The 20,080-nt window shown below is 41.3% G+C and overlaps 1 protein-coding gene across 24 annotated transcripts in view; it reads right to left on the bottom strand.

Moving 5' to 3' along the window:
- MYO3B (myosin IIIB) overlaps window positions 1-20,080 on the bottom strand; it is a 453,696-nt gene that overhangs the window by 270,816 nt on the left and 162,800 nt on the right. For all 24 annotated transcript variants that reach the window (XR_014829526.1, XR_014829527.1, XR_014829525.1 and 21 more), the window contains one exon: window positions 5,238-5,303. Coding sequence is in view for 15 of the 24 variants with exons in the window: in XM_084999438.1 (XP_084855564.1) it covers window positions 5,238-5,303 (66 nt within the window). In the remaining 9 variants the exon portion in view is untranslated. The remainder of the gene's footprint in view (window positions 1-5,237; window positions 5,304-20,080) is intronic.

The following is a 20,080-nucleotide window of genomic DNA, read 5'->3' as shown; positions in this document are numbered from 1 at the left end:
TAGCTAATCACTGGCTGAATAAATCTAAAATGGAAAGAGTCTGTCAATGGAGATACCACTGCTCATTTTGATTAAAATCACCAATTTGTGAAATAATGCAAATAAAGCTTATTGTATCCTTTTACTCAGGAAGTATTAACCCTGTGTGTGGCCACCTGAGAATCTGTTAGGACTTAAAGAACTAAGAATATCTGTGGAACTTAATCAATCACTGTTAGTTTATCATTCCAAGCCTGTTGTTCATTGACATTACAAAGCCATGTGGAATTAAGCTGCCTTGAAACACAAAATGGAGAATGGCAAAGGGCTGGGAATTGTTGCCTTGAAGGGAATACAATCAATGTCAAGGAAACAACCACCCCAGAATGATTACCTTTATAAATATTCAGGCCTAGAGAAAAGCAGATGTTCCAGGTCTGAGTTTCAATTTTTAAGGAATAAATTTATGCAAACATGCATGAGTTTTAGTAGTTTTGTAGCTCAGAGTGATCTCACCTTGTTAACATTCAGATCAACTGCTTACAGCCATTTGAATGTCATTTGAAGGGAGAGAGGAAAGGTCGGCTCAACATTTCATGACTAAATGGCAGGGCTCGACCATGATGCTCACTCTGGGAAACAGACACACCTCACGCTTAGCTGCTCGAGCCAGCCAACCCTGGAAAGCAGCGTGTGCATGGGCAACCTTACAGTTCTCATCATCACCAAGTCCAAAGCTGAGTCGCCACAGTGCTCCTGGTGGATTTGCCCTTGACTAAGAGAAATCCATCTTTATTGTCTCACTAATCAGCTCAAGAGCCATTGATGATGAAGTCCTAAATCTGGTTCCTAATAAAACCCCAAAAGTTTTAGAGGCAAAATGAAAAAGCATAATTCACAAATACCTTTTGGCCAAAGGTTGGGAAAGTATTTTTGTAAATTAGTCCAAAGACCTGAAATTAGTTTGAATTAGAAATAAAAAGGGTCATCCTTTAGGACCAAGGTGAATCTGGCAAAGGAAAATTACTGTTATCTTTTCATAAGGCTACTTCTGAATGGAGCCTCCTGACAAAACAGCAGTCTGGCTGGGACTTGAACCAGATAAACTTGTTATGCAAATAGCTTTCGCCAAAGGGGAAAGGGCTGATAATGAAATTGCTTCAAAGCCAACCACACATTACAGAGGTGACAAAAAACATCAGGCAGGGTCCTAGCATATGGATAAAAAGCAGGGCAGAATTTATGTGAGCATCATGTTTAATTTATCATAACTAAGCTGTCAGGAGTCATGCTTTGACAAATGCATAACTAACACATATAAATGAGTCAATTATCACTAACGACCAAAGGTTCAAAACCAAACAGGCTGATGTTTCCTTGATTTTTTTTTTTAACCCTCAAAACAGGTTTACTAATTCTGGATTTCAGACCTTAGAATCGTTCCTACTATAACAAATTAAGACTGGAAGCATATCCAAAAAACACAAAGTCACACTGTGGCACTTGTATCCTCTCTCTCTGTCACATACACACACACACACACACACACACACACACTCACACACTCCCACACTGTCCCCTGTCTATACAGCTATGATTACTAGCCTGGCCAATCCTTTCCGATCACTGCAGCAACAATGGTAAGCTATAAGATCCTTTGATGAATGGTGACCATCATGGACCAAGAAAGCCTGACATTACTGAACTGACTCTGCTCTACTGTTCACACAAGTTCCAGTGCCCAGCACACAGTGAGGCCAAACCAAAACGTCAGAGTTTGGAGCAGAGAAAGGTTTACTGAAGGCCATGAAAGATTTCCTGAAGGCCAATGCAAGGAGACCGGTGGGTGGCTCATCCGCCCCCCCCCCCAAAAAATGAGCAGTTTTTGCACAGCATTTTTAAAAGCCAGGAGAGGGGGGGCGGTCACAGGGAAGTGCTCAAGCACAATTCTCTGACTGGCTGATGGGGGTTAATAGGGTGGTGTCCCAGGGTTCACATTATCAGCCCTTAAGCTCCAGGAGGCCTGGGACCTACTGCTCAGGGTCAAGTAGTTAACATCCTCTATTTGGTGATGGGGACGGGAGTTCACATTTGTAAAACAGCTCAGGAAATGAGCATCACATACTGGCATCTAAGTACTTCAGAGTGGAGTTGAAGCTAAGAAGATGTGGGGAAGGGCTTGTCCCTGGAAGGCCCCATAGGTTCCGGCTTGGTTCCCTAGTCGCATGGGGACAAGGTTTTACAGCTGTTAAAAAATTGTCTAGTCCTGTTCATTCTTTAGAGAGAACCAGGTTGGTTTGTTTTAATACAACGCACTGTGGCTCTATCTAAAATGGGAACTGAAGAAATTCTCTGGATAATTCAGGCTAAGAAAGCTTTTCCTGAAATTACCAGATAATCATTTTCCCACTTAGTACCAGCAATAATGAAAAGTTTATAATCTGAAGGTTTTAATCCTCCATCCTTTTCCCCTTTCCCTCCCAATATGAGTGAGGTAAGTATAAAAGCAAACCAAGGCTCTCTTTTTAAATAGACATTTCTACTCCAGTGAGTGTCATTGTTTATATTTGATTAGAGATTTGAATAAACAGAATGAAATAGAAAATTAAAATTGCATTTGGTAAGCTGGCTCCTTTATGAACCCAAAGGATATTTGGGGGGATAGTGAGTAGTTTTCTACCTAAAAATATAAAATACAACAATCAGTTCCTAATCTTGACAGTTATATTCCTAAAAATCTTATAAAAGGAAAACTCAAGGCTGAGGAATCTCAGATATTACAGGGAAAACAGGACTGGGGGACTGAGTTTAGGAAAGAGTCTATAAGCATCTATAATACACAATATTTTCACTAATAAAACCAATAAGGACAACTCATTAAAAAAGAGATAAATGACATTTTTCTGTATCTTAAATTAGTAATAAAGCACACAGTCACTTAATTGCTATCTACCTTCCTTTGGTTCATTACAAACCTTTCAGATCCCCTTCCTCTGCAGTTTCCACAAAATGCTTTTGCTCTGCCCCAATGACATGCATACTAAAGGCATTGTTTTCCACATTGAGTTTTCCATCAACACTTTCCTAAGTCTAAAGCACCCCAGGCTGTATTTAACCCTGAAAGTCCCAACCCCATCCACAATTAGGTACCTTTATTTCCAAATCTATCCAAGCAATACTGCGCTTACTTCAAGAACACAAACATCCTCTTGAAAAAGTACCCACAAGCCAAACTTTGGTGAGTCAAGTCATCTTTTAGAGGTATCAAAGAGCTTGGTATAGGAAAGCATATTTGTGAATATGTAATGAGGTTTTCTAGGCCAAGAGCTTAGAGAAGGTCAACCAAGGGCATCTGTGTGCAGCAATGGAATGAAAAGGAAAACTGTGGATGCAGCCTTTGCCAGCAAAATCAGTGAAACCCTAGCCCCTGGATTTCTTTCCCCAGGGTGATATAAAATGTGTTCCCTGCCACTGGGATGTCCTTAGCTCTCCAGTTCCTTCCACAGCCCCCCTTTGGCTTCCAAACCCAGGAAGTGGCTCTTTCTCTGCTCCCATGGGAGCATCATGCCTCCTGGTGTGTCTGCTCTTCTTCTCAACACTGACCACTATCACCACCCTTGCCTTGTGGCTACCTTTGCATTCTGCAGCCACTGCAGAGACACCAGAGCTTCTGGACTAGAGGGGTAAGGAAACGTCTTCCATCTCTGGTCGTGAACTTCATGGTCACATTCCAACACAGCCTTGCTTACTCGAGTTCTTAGAGCTCTTTACCCCTCCTCTCTCCTGAGGAAGATGGCAAAAATCTAGGAGGGATTGACTGGACAATCAAACAACTTTAGGGACCTTGAACTGTGTTGCATTTGAAATGAAAAGGAAATACAGGTTCACAGCTCTTTATACAAACCCCTTTGGGCCAAATACGTTTTGAAATTCAGAATTTCATCAAATTTTAGAAAAGTAAATTCGTGCGTTTACTGTATGTTATGTAACATCCCCAGCAGGATCTGGGGCAGCACACTATAATCAAACACACTAATATATCTGCAGCAATTCACATGAATACTCACACTGAGTAGGATAAATAATGACTATAAATAGCTTCACTTCAGTTTAGATCATGTGTTGCCACCAAATCAGTTCACAGAAGGTCAGGGCTTGCAGCTAAATGACTCAAGCACACACACAAAAATAATTTAAAAAATAATAAAACCAACTTTCATTTTTCAGAGCTCTTTCAATTTCGGAATTGAGAACAAGAATTGCATTGTGTTTAAGGAAGAATTGAGAACAAGAGATTGCATTGTGTTTAAGGAAGATGCTCAAGAGACCGAGTTTGCTTCATTGCTCTGCTTCTTTGTGGAAGCTAAGTCTGCACACAGACATAAATTAGAGGAGTTTGTGTTGACCTTTCCCTACTTCCTGTTTATCAGCTATTTTGGCCACTTTTTGCCTCCCATGACCTCTGAACCCCTTGTTTGATACAGTAGACACAGAGGGCACCTCTTCCCAGCTCCTGTGCATGGATATGGCTTGTAATGTCTTGTCCAGATCCCTGTCCCCACATTCACCAGGCCCCTTGCTTGGGGTCACACAGCCCCCTCCAACATACTGAGCGTCTTTCTGAGATTTAGGACCAGTGTGGTCCTCTGCTCGGGAACAGGCCAAAAGCTCATGTTTCCATCACTGAGTCACCATCCTGTTGGTTCTGCTCCTGCAGTATTGCCTCATTCCTGGTAATATAGCTCCCACCAGATACATCACCCATTATCTGGGTTTCTTTCCATCTTGAGCTCATCCTCACCTTAGTGTCTCAGGCATAAAATCTTACTTTTGCCCCCAATCATCTAGGAAACTGGAGCCCTGTTCCCACACCACAGATCCTAAAGCAAAGGCCAACTTCTAAGCCACAAAACTTCTATTGAAAGGTTGCTGCCTTCTGTCTCCTCTCTGGCCCAAGTGTGGGTGTCAGATTTTTAGATGGATTCTCCCCTCCCTCATTAAACAACATCTATTGGCAACATTTGCCCCGGGACAGGGTACAGTCTCAGATAAATGTGACGCATATGATCATAATGGAACTCCTTATTTTTCAAATCCTACAGAGGCATCTTCTACCATTTACTGGAACGAATTCTGTGTCATAACGTGCTAGAGGGCATAACAACTTCTAGCGCCAAGTCAATTCCACAGCTTGGATTTCTCCAATCACTGTTCGAGGCCTTGCTGGATGAGCAATTTTCAGTGGAAGAAATACTCACTGTGAAATGAAGTGGTTGAATTCCTCACACCATCTCTCCGGATGAAGTAAAGTAGGTGGTGGATTTCTGAAAAACAAAAACATTTTTTTTCTTACCAAAAAAAAAGGGTTCTGTTAAAAGCAAATTATCAACTTGTCTTTACTGCTATTGTTCTAAGTAGCTCTGATAAAATCTATTCTTACGTCTTCCTCAATGGAAGTCATTCATCAGTGGTAAATTATAAAGTGCCAGCCCTATTCGTTTAGTCACTCATTTTCCTTAACTGAAGGCCTACCATGTCCACAGCTTTCTGCAGGACCTCTGAGGGTTACACAGATCAGAAACATTCCTTAGGGAGTGGACACTCCAATAAAGGATGAGGCAAGCATGCACCAACTATACAGGAGAGCTGGGTATGATTCATGCCATAAGAAAGCTATAAAGCTAGTGCTAGGGGCTTGAGAGAAATAGACATTTAATTTTAGAGGATTTTCAGATTATTATGATACCATTTGAATTAATTATGTGATACATTTAAAGTGTACTTATAAACTCACTGTTCACATTTTTAGCCAATAGGCACTGGGGAAAGCAAAACAGCAGAGACAGATTCCAGACCCTGAGAAGCTCCTGGGTGGCAAGGAGGACAGACTTATAACATAACTAAGTACTGGAGGTCCAAGTGAACCGGAGAACTGTGGAAAGACCTGGTAACCAGACCACATCCTAGTGATAAAGCAGGAAAAGGTAAGAGCCCTGCATTTGGAGGAGTAGTTACCCCAAAAGAATCCGTTTTAAAATAGAAGTGACATTACCTTTCATTGATATGAGGTGTTTTATGTTTTTTGTCTTTTTCTATCTGTAAATGGAAATAGGGGCTTGTGGGCATGTCAAGTTGAGCAAATGAAGAAAGTAACATTTCTGAATTATTTAAGACTGTAAATCTTGGAGTTCCCATAGTGGCTCAGTGGTTAACGAATCCGACTAAGAATCATGAGGTTGCAGGTTCGATCCCTGGCCTTGCTCAGTGGGTTAAAGATCTGGCGTTGCCATGAGCTGTGGAGTAGGTTGCAGACGCGGCTGGGATCCCACGTTGCTGTGGCCCTGGCATAGGCCAGCGGCTACAGCTCCAATTAGACCCCTAGCCTGGGAATCTCCATATGCCACGGGAATGGCCTAGAAAAGGCAAAAAGACAAAAAAAAAAAAAAAAAAAAGACTATAAATCTTAAACCCATTATACACCTTTGTTTTCACTTGGATTCTGTTACCTAAAACCAAAGATTGTTCAGGAAGCAGCAAGAATGATCAGAAACAAAAAATGTATCAGATAATGTGATTGCCTCTTAACACCCATTCTTTTCTCATTTCTTCTGGTACAATTTTTATGCTGACACAATGGTGTCATATATATTTTACTGAGTTCCTTGCTGCTAGATATGGCCATGTGACCAAGTTCTGGTCATATGATATATTGCAAAAATTGTTCTATGGTGTTTTCAGAAAGTCGTCTTAAAGGAGGGAAGACATGGCAACGTTTTTCTTCCCCTTTCTGCTTCCTGAAACATGGATCTGATGGTTGGTGCTTAAGCAGCCATTTTGGACATTAAATGAAAATGAGAGCTATGAGCTGAGTATGGCCAAGAAGGTAGATAGTAAACTGGATTCATGATGACATTGCAAAGCTGCCCTACCACCCCTAGACTACTCTTGCCTGGTCTTCCTCACAGTTCCTAGTTGGATTTGTTAACCACTGAGCCATGATGGGAACTCCCTGCCTGCTCTTCTTAATAGGAGAGAGAAATTAAACTTTCTTCTTCTTGAAGCCTCTGTGATATGCAATTAATCCTAATTGAGAGGATAATATTTCAGAATATTATCCTATTACATGATTAGAACACAATTTGATAAGTATAGCACAAGCACAGAGATATGGGGAACACAATTAAGGGGCAACATACCCCATCAGGGGAGTCCCAGAAGACTTTAAGAAGAAAATGAACTTGTGCTGGCCCTTGAAGATTGGTTGGATTTTTCAAGATAGAAGAGAAGGAAGCCATTTCAGGATTAAGAAACAACATGTACCAAGTCACACGAGTGTAAAAAGGTCTGGTAAGTTCAAAGAACATGAGTAAATTTTTTTTTTTTTTTTTTTTTTTTTTGAGGCTAGACTATATGATTCTTTCAGGCCTGGAGAGACAATAGGAAGGAAGGATGAAGTGGGAAGGAAGAATGATGAGAGGAAGTATATCATTTCCCTGTTCTGCCTAAGAACTGAATTCTCCTTCATATCTTCTGATTTAAACACCCAAAGGAAAATTTACTGTGTGCCCAGCTAGAAAGAGCAGTAGTTGAAGGTTGCCCCTCAGTCATTTGGGAGGCTGCCCCTATCTCAGTCATTCCATTCAGTAAGATTCGCCTTCATCTTTCCCTTGCCTTTTTTTAAATAATATAAGTACCATCATATAACTTCTGCTTCAATACTGGTTTGGCTGAACTGCTCTCACTGGCTCCAGCCGTTCGAGACTCTTATGGGCACATGTCCTTCCAGGTCATCTCTCTGGGCTTCAGTGCTGCCTCCCTCAGTGAGCAGGTTACCCTAGATCATCTCTACAGCCCTCTCCAAGAACGCCAGCTCCCCTTGCTCTTCTCAGGTTCCCTGACCATTCTGCTCTCCTGGAGATCAGTTCCACATTGAAGAGCTGCTTAAGCAATTTTCTGTCTAAAAGACTTAAGCCACCCTCCAAGCCATTAACTATGACCGAGAAGTCACTTGTAGACAGAGTATCAAACCTGATTAAAACAACCCTACCAGGCTTAACCTTGGCCAGCTGAGCACAGAGACACAACCCTCTGCCACAATTAGAGAATGGCCTGGCAAGGGTCCCCTGGAGAAATGGATGGCAAGTGTCCACGCTCAGGTAGAGGACACCATCCCTTCCTGTTTTCAGTCTGTTCCTCAGCAGGAACTATGAGAAGGGGCACATGGTTTACATGTTGGCTTGACACTCTGCAGTAGGACACAGAGGAGAGCAGCAGATCACCCCTCACCGGGGCCACCACCAACCCATGGTGGCCTCACATGAACCCCACACATGGAAGTACTCTCTCTGGAGCCTGGCATCAGAGGAATTTGGTTTTAGAGAAGCTCATTTGACTTTGTAGATGTCCCACCTTTCCTGGAGTCCATCCATCATACTTAGGTTCAGTAACTTAAGGTCTTGTGAAAGATTACTATTTGAGTGTAATGAAAACTAAATGGAAATTGAAGGCTTTACAGTACTTTGTTTGCACTGGCAATATAAATTCTAGTTCTCCTGTCATCCAGGAAGAAAACCAAATAGTAACAATGGTACCTTTTTGGCTCCACTCAGCACTACAGATACAAGCTACAACTCTGCCCAAAGGTTCTTTCTCCAAAAGGAGATAAGATGCTTCATGTTCACTGTGATAGAAGAGTCAGAGCCAAGATAGGCAGGCAAGCTTATGTGTATGAATGCTGAGAGTCTGCAGGATGTTTGAATGATGAGTGGCTGAAAGGTTCATGAATTAGAATAACAAGCTCTCCTTTGCATAATGTTTATAAACAAACCAAGGCAATGTAAAAAAGAGATCAGTTGGTGAAGGAAAATGATTATATTCAATTTGGGGTTTGCCTTCCTGGATTTTATTCCTGTGATTTGGACCCCCAAATTAAATTTCTATAAAATGATTCTCTGCACACAGACAGAACTTGACTACATGAAGCTAGCAGCAAGGGTGATACCCTTTTTTAACGTTATAATTCTGGGTACTGAAAACACGATGAAGATAAAGTTAACCTTCTTCCCCCAAAGCCTCTGTGGAACAAAATGATTTGCTGAACAAACTGAATTCATTTTTGTTCCCAAAATAGAGAAGGAACTGATTGGAAGAAGGCGGGCATCTGACCTCAGAACAACCAATCCAAATTTAATCTGCTGGCCTGTGCCAAGGTATGACTCAGAATGATAAACTGGGTCAATCCGATTCTCTTCAGAAGGTTTGGTTGATTTTTTTTTTTTTTTTTTTTTTTTTTTGGTTTGGTTGTTGTTGTCACCTTGAACTGAAAAAAGGGGAGGGTGTATATTTAAAAAAATAAAAGAAAAACCAATAGAATAAATTTATTAATGGGAGCTGTTTAGTAATAGAAGCTGAAGCTGATGACGACGAGGCAGATGGGAGAGGCCACGGAGCACATGGTGCAAACTTAAGTTTTAGGAGGCAGACACCACAAACAAGCAGGAAACCAGAGAATGGGGAGAAAGTAGGACAGGTAGAGGAGAAAGGAAGAACTGAGCCACAGGGACCCAGACTCCATGATGGTAGATTATGTAGGTTTTTCACCAGTTTCCTTTGTGAGTGCTTCTCCCTCTGGGGCACCTAGAATATATGCTCTTCTTGGTCCTTTTCTCCTTCCACTCTACACATTCACTGGGGGCTTACTATCCATCAGCAGATTCCCAGTCTCTATCTCCTGCTTCCATTTCTCTCCTGTCTTTTGGCTGGTGCATCCAACTACTTAGTAGATGTTTCAGTTTGATTTTCTAGGGGTACCTTAAAGTGGTCATGTTCAAAACCAAATTCATCTTCTTCCCTTAAATCTATACTCTACCTGCCTGTTGGAGGCAGAAACTTGATTTCTACCTTCTCCCTTTAACCCACGTCCAATTGGAAAAGGCAGAATAATGGCTCCCCTCAAGTCCACACTCTAATGCCCAGAACCTATGAACATGATACAGTTCATGACAAAAGGGTCTTTGCTGATGTACTTAAGGATAAGGACCTGGGGATGGAAGATTACACTGGATTATTTGGATGGACTCAATTTAATCTCGAGTCATTTAAAGCAAAGAAGAGAGGCAGAAAGAAAGAAGAAGCAGGAGAGATTCAAAGTGTGAAAGGTAATCTCCTCACCATCACTGTTGTAAAGATGAGGAAAGGAAGCCATGGGCCCAGGAAAAGAGGTGGCCTCTAGAAGATAGGAATGGGCCCCAGCTGACACCCAGCAAGGAAATCAGGACCTCAATTCTACAAATGCAAGAAACTGAATTCTGCCAATGACCTGAATGAACAAGGAAATCAATTCTCCTCCAGAGTCTCCAGAAAGGGATGCAGCCCTGCTGACACCCTGATTTTAGACAAGTAAGATCCATGTCAGATTTCCAACCTACAGAAGTGGAAGATAATACATTTATGCTGTTTTAAGATGCTAAATTTGTTACGACAGTGATAGAAAACTAAGACATCAATCAAGCATCAACACCTATCAATTCTACTTCCTAAATTCCTTTCTCATCACCCCACTTCCTATTTCATGGCCTAGTTCAGTCACTTATCATCTCCATCAGCCTACTCCAATAGCCTCCTTATTTTTCTCTCTCCCTCTATCTTCATCTCCCTCTAATATAGTACTCGGCAGCTAGAATTTCTTTAAATCATACAACTCTGACCTTGTTGTTTTCTTGCTCAAAACTCTTCAGTAGATCCACACTGTCGGCATAAAATGTCATTTATTTTGCTTGATATAGAAATGGCCTTGCCTGTCTATCTACCGATCTCACCTCAAGCCACCTGCCTATGCTCACCTGATGCTGCAGTACAATACTGTGCAGAACTTGTAGCTCCTAAAGCAAATCCTGTTCTTCCATGCCTCAGGGCCTTTGCACATGTTGCATTGTCAGCTTAGAATGCTGTCTCCAATTTGTACACCTAGAAGGCTCCTATCCATGCTTCATGTGTATCTTTAGTACCCAGCAGCAGCACTCAGTAAATTTTTTCTGAATGAATGACTACAGGAATGAATGTACACAAACATACACATATTCCAAGTATACCAAGAAATGATGCCAGGACAATATGACTTTGGTCCACAAAGTAGCATAAAATTAGACAAATATGGAACAGCTCCTTTGGATATGAGCAAATTCACAGCAAGCAGGGTTAAAGGAACAAATGAGTCCCCTTAGGTAGTGACTCAAATTGCCTTTGACAGTATAAGTGTTATTCTTCTCCATTTGGGCTATTTTTGAAGCCCAAATGTTCCCACATCCCTGAACATATAACTAAACATATGTGTTTAGAACATATGACTAAAGTGAACAAATAAATAATGGTTTAAACTTCATTATAGATATTATCTAATGTTGGAGCCATTATATATACATGCATGGTGGGTTGGAGATAGAAGAGTATCAGCAGTAATAATTATCCCATTTCGAGTGCTCACTATATCGCACCAGGCTCCACGTCAAATGCTTCACATGTAAAGCAGAACATCACAACAATCATATCCCTTTGGAATAACAATAGGAATTAGCATTTCAGTCTCACAGGTGGGGAAAAATGTACCTTAAAAGAATTTTCTTAAGAACATCCAACTAAAAAGTAGAAGGGTCAGGTTTTAAACAGGTAGTTCTGTCTCCAACGTTCATATACCTCACTGTCTTCTGTATTTTATCTCATGAAGAGTCCATTAGTTTGGTAGATGAATGAAAAGAACATATCCTGCTGAACAGCATTGAGAACTTTGTCGAGATACTCATGTTGCAACAGAACAAAGGGTGGGGGGAAAAATGTAATTGTAATGTATACATGTAAGGATAACTTGATCCCCTTGCTGTACAGTGGGAAAATAAAAATAAATAATAAACAAATAAATAAATAAAAGAACATATAGGCAAAAAGGGACAGAGAAACAATTAGCCCGCAACACCTCTAGAAGGTATAAAATGAAACCTCAAATATTAAAGCACACTTACCAAGGAGATGCTGAGGAAAAGATTTATCAATGAGGTTTGAGTTAAGAAAGATTTCCTGGAAGGTGTGGATTTTGAGGTGGGTCTTAAACAAGGCACCCAAACCACTTGGTGAGATGAGGGAAGTGTTAGGGACAGAAGGAAGAATATAGGGAGGAAGATATAAAGACTGAAGTATAATAGCTAATAAATAATCATCGACATATAGTTAAATAAACACAGAAGTGTGTTCAAAAGGTATTCTATTTCTTTATTCATAAAAGAAATAAAGCAAGACACTTGAGCACGATGAACTGTCTTAAGAGTATTAGCCACAGCAACAGAACGGCCATTCTGATCACGATGGTAGGTTCATTAATGAGGTGGATGGTTGGGGATGTGACGGCCTCTTGATGCTCAGTATTACCAATGAGTCCCAGCCAAAGGTGCTTTTTGCCCTAAGTCACATCTTATTGGTTCAAAATTCATTATTTTTAAAAGTTTACATTTATTTGTAATACATGACTCCATCTTAGTATAAAAAAATTCCCCAGTGCAAGAACACAGAAAGCAAAAAGCAAAATACCTCTTCACTACCACCCCTAACCCCAGTTTCCTCCCCATATCAGTATGGCTTGTATTCTCTCAAACATTCTTTTCGCATTTTTAAATATTTGTTGTAAATATATATAGTCTTTCTTGCTATAAATACATAATAACTACAATATAAATGTTATATTAGTATTTATAATATATTTATAGTTGGAGACAATAGAAATGGGACTATATGCTACACATAAGTGTCTTGGTATGTATTTTTCCCATTCAGCAATATAGTTTAAAGATCATCCCCATAGTTCTCACCATGGCGCAGTGGGTTAAGAATCAGACTGCGGCAGCTCACATTGCTACAGAGGTGCAGGTTTAATTCCTGGCCTGGCACAGTGGGTTAAAGGATCTAGTGTTGCCGCAGCTATGCTGTAGGTCGCTACTATGGCTCAGATTTAATCCCAGGCCTGGGAATTCCATATGCCATGGATGCAGCCATAAAATAAAAATAAATAAATTTTTAAAAGATCATCCCATGCCAACTTCATACCTAAACAGTGTTCCACAATGTGGGCACACTATAGTTTGTTTAGCCAATCACCCATTGATGTTATCCAGGTTATTTTTTTCTTTTTTTTCCTTTTCTTTCTTTTTCTTTTTTTTTTTTTTTCCTTCCTTACTTCCTTTCTTCCTTCCCTTCCTCCTTCCTTCCCTCTTTCTTTCTTTCTGGTATTTTTAGGGCTGCACCTGCGGCATATGGAAGTTCCCAGGCTAGGAGTAGAATCAGAACTACAGCTGCCGGTCTACACCACAGCCACAGCAACACAGGATCTGAGCTGCATCTGTGACCTACACTACTGCTCATGGAAATGCGGGATTCTTAACCCACTGGGTGAGGCCAGGGATCAAACCTGTGTCTTCATGGATACTAGACAGGTTCATTACTGCTGAACTACCGCTGAACCACAATGGGAACTCCTTTTTCTTTGCTTTGCTTTGCTTTTCTCTTTTCTTTTCCTTTTCCTTTTTCTTTTCTTTCCTTTCATCCTTCCTTCCACTGTTAGAAAGAAGACTGAAATGGTTTACACATCCCACATGTCAAATGCGATTTCTAACTTTTAAAAAGGTTCTTAGGTGGCAGACACCCCCCGTCAGTGGACACTTAGGAGCCTGCCATGTAACTCATATGCAGAGGAAGCAGGCACCAACAGCCTCATCTTCTCGAGATGATCCTGTGAGCAGCTCCAGAGCAGAGGAAGAAGCAACTTCCCAGTGGGCCTGCAGGGCTATGAAGAGTGTTCCTAGGTCTCCCCTCCAGAACACACTATGATGAGAACTCTGAACTATTCAACTCCACCAGTGTCAGGCCGAGGACTCTGCTCCTGGGCTCCCCTCCACCACCTGGAGGCATCTGCTGGTTTGAACAGTGGGTATCTCTGGGTAATTATCTTGACATATGGGACACAGACAAAGATTTATTCCTATAACTATGCTGAAGAGGAAGCCTTTGAAAAAATTAAATAGTTGAAGATATTTCTTCAAAATCGGAAAAAGGATATGAAAATGGCACAGAAATCAGAAACACAATGCTACGCACTACACCGTCAGTAAATGCGAAAGACAGGTCCAGGCTGGAACAGACACCCATGCTAAGTACTAACTCCTCAGTAAAGGCAGCTCCATCTTTGAAGCAAGCAAAGGAGGAGAGGAAGAGGTTTGCAAGGACAACTCTAGATGGGAAAGCATCTGGAAAGAATCAAATGTAGGAAAGGAAAAAATTTTTTTCCTTTACCCTTGAGGTTCTCAACCGGGGCCTCTGTAACAAAGGGCAGATGACGAGATAAAAACATACACATTCTTTTAATGTAAGTTTTACATGCATGGCAGCCTTCATATGGAAATGGAGACCCAAAGAGACAGTTAAACCTGAGTGTGTTGAAAAGTGGACAGTCATGGGAGGATGTAATAGGTTAAGATCTGAGTGAGGGTGGTGAACTGGGGAAACTGAGCAAGGCCCCTCAGTGCAGGTCCTCACTGTCCACTGTCTTGGTCTTTGTAAACAAGGATGGAATAGGAAGGTCACGTCTTTTTTTTTTTTTTTTTTTTTCCCAGCCACATCTGTGGCATATGGAAGTTCCCAGGCCAGGGACTGAATCTGAGCCACAGCTGTGACCTACACCACAGCTGCAGGAATACCAGTTCCTTAACCAGTTGCATCCGGCTAGGGATCAAACCAGTGCCTCCACAGAGACAAGCCCTATCCTTAACCCACTGTGTGCACTACAGCAGGAACTCTGGAACAGCAGCTCTCACAAGAGGGTTTTATGACCTGCTTCAGGGGAAGGGCAGAAAGTCCTTCCTGCACACCTCATTCCTCAAATCCCTTCAGCTTTAAATAGTCAACATGCCAAGGTCCCATATTCGTGGGTAGCATGTCCTGAACCATGTCACAAAAACAAAATGAACCTAAGTCACATCTTAGCCTTAGATCACCATAGTCTAAGGAAGTAGAGGTTTTATGATTAATACCCATTATATTTTATTCTACAACAGCTGAAGAGGTTCTTAAAAGCAGTGTGGAGAAAAGCAAAGATTTGTACGTGAAGCTGGTTGATTCTTTTGATTCTGATTATTGATAACCTAATTTGATTCCTGTCCCTTAAATAACACTGTTTGCAATGTTAGGCTATAATCATTAATATGTAAAGTTATCACATCAAATCACATGGCCCATAATAAAGCCATTTTTAACCGTTTACCAACAGGAAGTGACAAGATATTCATTTCCTCTGGCTTTTCAGCCCAGCAAGAATGGTTCAAAGGTCATCTCAGAATCTCAAGACTACATTATGTCCCCTATGTCAGTTCCATGCTAGAGATGGGGGGTGTCATGGAGTTTTATTAACTCTTGGCCACTACACTAATATTTCAAATGTTCACAAAAGGCATGAAATGCATTTTCTCATTCTCTCTAATGTATACTGGGGTACCTTTCCCTTCTGTACTCTTACCACGTAAACACACAGGACCCATAGGCAATTCAGCCATGCATGCAGAGTGCATGGGATGTCAAGGCCAAAAGAAAATACTCTATCAAGTGGTGGGTGGCTCACTGCCTGAGCCAATGTGGTCATTTGCTTATATCCATTCTTCAATTTCCTCCTTCAGTAAGAACTCAGCAGCACTGTCAAATCCAACTGCTAATGGCCAGGTGTCAGGGAAGCAGACCTTGCCCAAGGGCTGGCTAATGACACTTTTTTCCTCTTTGGTCCTTTGTGCAGAGTAGAAACCACAAGACCATTTTTTTTCCCACACAGTTTTACATGCATGATTTATTAATTCACGATCTTTAAAGAGATGTGTTTTCAAATAGATGACAATGTTTTCTAAATGTTTTTCCTATCCTTAAATTCTGGACTGTTTATGTGGGTTCAATTGTTGTCATTGAAGGAGACCACTGTGGTATGTCAAAGCATTCTGGAGACACAGGATTACTGCCCAATTAGGTTAGGATTTTAAGAAAAGACAGCTTTAACTGTAGTGGAATGAAGGTCATGGTGATGAGATAGTGGACCAGGGGACAGGCAAAGATTTAAGAGCATGGACTAGACATGCCATACTTTCCTGGAGCATCCATTTTTGGGTGGTAAGTTATTCAAATTGTTTCACATAAAAATCTTTGGAGGGGCGGCAGAGGGAGAGACAATAAAATGTAGGACTTCCCCTGCCTCAGTTCTAAATTAATTGAGGGACAAGAAAAAGTAGTCAGCAGATTGGGTCCAAAATGACACCTTTATTACTGATAGAGCTGATCTTAGAGAACGTGGCTTTTACCTGCAGGGAGCAGGCTTCCTAAAACTGAAAGACAGAATCAAATAGACTTTTCTGGCTGGTCTTGGGCCTAGGGCTGGACCATCAGAGGCCCCTCACTGAAGGGCCCTTGAGCTGACTGTAGCCTGAGAACAATCCCCCAGGGCAGGTTGACTCTTTCAGAGGATGGAAAAGGGAAAGAACTGGGAGACACACATCCAGTGCCCCCTCAAACTCACCATCTGCACAGTTTTGATCCTCTAGGCTCTATCATTTCGAGTCCAGTCAGAAGACAGAAAAACACAAGTAATTTGAACAGGAAATTTTAATATAAACAACTATTCACTTAATAGGGGATTATTTAATAGGGGATTAGATACTAAGGTCTAAAGAGAACTCTAACAAGTACACGAAGGGTGGATATGGGAGCAGCTACTACCTCAAGATGAGACAGAATATCCAAGAAAGAAACTAATTTGGCAGAGCTCCCCCCCAAACCCAAGACCAAGACTCAGACCTCACTGCAACAGTGACTATGGTCCACAGGGGAAGGCTGAAGTTCTCGGTGATAAGACAAGCCAGGTCTGGCAAACAGGCAACCACCTGCCTCCTGCTGCCTTAGACTCATGAGGAAGACACCCAATGAGTGTCGATAAAACTTGCTCGAGGGTGAGCATCACTGGGTGTCCCAGATGCCATTGATCCCAAAGGCCACAGAAGCAAGAAGGAAAAGGTGCCCTGGAAGCAACCAGAAGGCTTTCCCTCTGGCAATGGCCTTCTAGTGCCCTCTACTGACAAAGTGTAACATCTGTCATATGGCAAAGGAGAAATGTTTATAGAGTCCACCCCAGTATCACAAAGCAGAGAAAAAAGAGATTTGCATCTCAAAAGCATTAAATTAATAACTAGCACAGGGAATAAGCTAATGAGAAAACAAAGGCTAGGAGCCTTATAACTTTTTTTTTTGAAAGATAAAACATCATATTTTAAGAAACTTATATTTCAGGCTTATAATAGGTAACTTCCAACCACCATCAACTGAAGGAATCCAGTGTCCTCTGCCTTAAAGCTGGATACATTTGAGAGGTAATGAAGAGATAATGGAAAAATCTTCTTCCTCCACTTAAAAAATCTGTTTGAAGTTGCCTCATTAAGACTCACTGCTTTCTATCCCAGAAGTTCCTAATTGAAATGGGAATGTTCTGGGAAGCATCCTATTGTAAACCTTTATTGGCCAAAACTTTACTTGGCATAAATGGCAGATAAGAGTAAAACCTTAGAAAAGGGACCTGAAAACAAGGACCAAGGAGGGGCCAGGACCACACATACAGACATAATCTCTCGGCGGTTTTCCATTTCTAGGATTCCAATGCTGTATGCACTGACAAAGTGAAGAGTCAGGTGGCATGCCACCTCCATCCTGTCTCTCTGCCTCTAAGATTGTTCCTAGTCTAGAAAAGAAAAGGAAACGGTGAAAGTCAGTGTGGTTGAAAATGCTTGTTCCAGGATCATGGCCACAGAGGGGAAAACTCCTTTTTCTTCTGGGCCCCCTTCCCCACTAACCCAGGCAGGAGTGCTTGGTAGGGAGAGGGCTGAGGGCAGCTGAGAATGGCCCTTCTCCCATTCTCTCAAGTCCATTCAGGAACCCAGGACATTCCCTTAAGCTGGACCATTTTTTTCTGCACCATCTAATATTATTTCTGGGGTCTGAATCCTTAATTTCTTAAGAGCTTATTATAAGAAGCAGTGTGCTAAGAATTCACTCACTTAATCCTCACATAAACTCTCAGAAGTAGGTTATACAATTCCCTATTTTAGAGATAAAGAAACCAAGGCTTAGAGCAGTTTCAGAAGCAGGTGATGGTGTGGCCAGGCTTCTGGTGCAGACAGCCTGATCCCCAAGAACAAAACTGCAATCACTGCACCATCTTGCTTTCCCACTTAGGAATTCCCCGTGGTTAATTATTCACCAAAGCATCTTCAGATTCTGCAAGAGCAATTTCTGTCCTATTAATAGGGGAATATGGGCCTGATTTAACATGCCAGCTGCCTTTCTGACCTCCCATCACCTTAAACATAGCATCCTTCAGATAACCAAGATATTAGCAAGCAAATCCAAAGAACATTTTTGTGGGAATGCAGAATGATCAGTAATAGGAAGTAGGAGGTGAGAATGTTTTCATCTGTTGAGTTTTATGTATCCTCCGTCATTCAGCTCCCTCCAAAGTCACAGCTGGTAAAACCAAATGGGTCATTTTACCACAATGAGACTAACGTCACAGTTCAAGAAGCACCATTTGTCCTCTAAGGCAGAGCCATGCACCTAATTACAACACACTGTTAATAAATTTATAATAGACAAAAAAGCAACTGATTGCTATGGATTTTTTTTTTCCCCTGGAAAAGCAAAACCATTTAAAGGGCAGATTGCATAGCTTTCTTCTTTTATGGTTCCAATAAAGTTAGCAATATATTCTAGATAGGAAAAATCAGGGCAGACCTCAGATGAACAGATTGTATCATAAGATCCTACCACATTGTCTCTAATGGGGGAAATTAGCAGCTGAACATCAACGCCTGTCACCATGAACAGACCCTGGCACACACACCAGGTGGAAAAGACTGTGCAGTTCCATAAGGCAGTCTGAGCCTGGGCCACCAGAGATAGCGTGCATGCCAATGCCCATAAAAGCAGGCTCCATTTAAAATCAAGTGGATATATTAAATGCCAAGGGAGACACAGCTGCAGTTCCTAAGGAAGACCAGGTGTTACAACTGTAAGCTCTAGAGGTTTTATGGAGACTGCTAACTTCATATGGAACCGTACAGACTTAGAGAGACTCACCCTAACAGGAACCACTGAACATTCATCCCCTTGCAAGAGCAAAAGGTACCACCAGAGCAGCAGTTGGGTGGCCTGAGTCATGTCTCCATGGGGCGGATTATGGCCAGTTGTTTGCACTAACCTCAAGATCAACTGCAATCATTGAAACCAAATGGATTATGTTACAAGTCCTGGCTGTTTGTGAGCAAGCCCAAGTGAATAAGCCCACATTTATTTTTCTGACATCATAAGCATGTCTTCTCTTTACAAGGGCTTTGACCATTTTTCTACATGGTTGCCTAGCAATCTTTTGAAAACACAGATATATGGGAAAGGAATGCTGAAGACATATCAATGAGAGAATTTATATTACACAGATTCCTTTTCAAAAATCAGTTGTTCCCTCCTGGGGTGGAGGTGGGTAGAGGAGGAGGGGCTGTGTTATATTATCATAGTACTCCTACTCTTATTCAGGAACATACAATGCCAGAAATTATATTTATACAAGCATATTCAACAAATGGAGAGCAGGGGAGAAGTATTACTGGTTACTGCATATTAATAAATATGAAGAACACATCAACATCAAATCATAAGAAACATACTGAAGGCCTCAAGAAGGTCATAGACTAAGCCTGAAGAGAACCTATAATCTCTTTCATTTCACCCTGGTTGTGACCAGTGGACAACAGAGCATTCTCGTCTGCCTGGTAACCTTTCCTTTGCTAAATTTTATTTCCCTACAAAAAGTACCCATTTCATTCAGATGCTCAAGTTTATTTGCAAGGAACTGAGCAAAGTAACCTCCCATGACTTTTTTAATTTTCTCTGTGTCTGAGGTTACCTTCCTCTTTCAAATTTTTTAATTTTGTACATTTAAACTTTTTTTTCATGATTAGATTAGTTGGCAATTCATCTAGTATTCTCA

Source organism: Sus scrofa, chromosome 15, assembly GCF_054392235.1.
Source record: "Sus scrofa isolate SSC_HxYL_T2T_F1_AM1 chromosome 15, Sscrofa_HxYL_maternal_Yorkshire_Landrace_v2.0, whole genome shotgun sequence".
Classification (NCBI taxonomy): domain Eukaryota; kingdom Metazoa; phylum Chordata; class Mammalia; order Artiodactyla; family Suidae; genus Sus; species Sus scrofa.
Note: the sequence above shows the minus strand (reverse complement) of the source record. Positions and strands in the feature narration are given on the sequence as shown.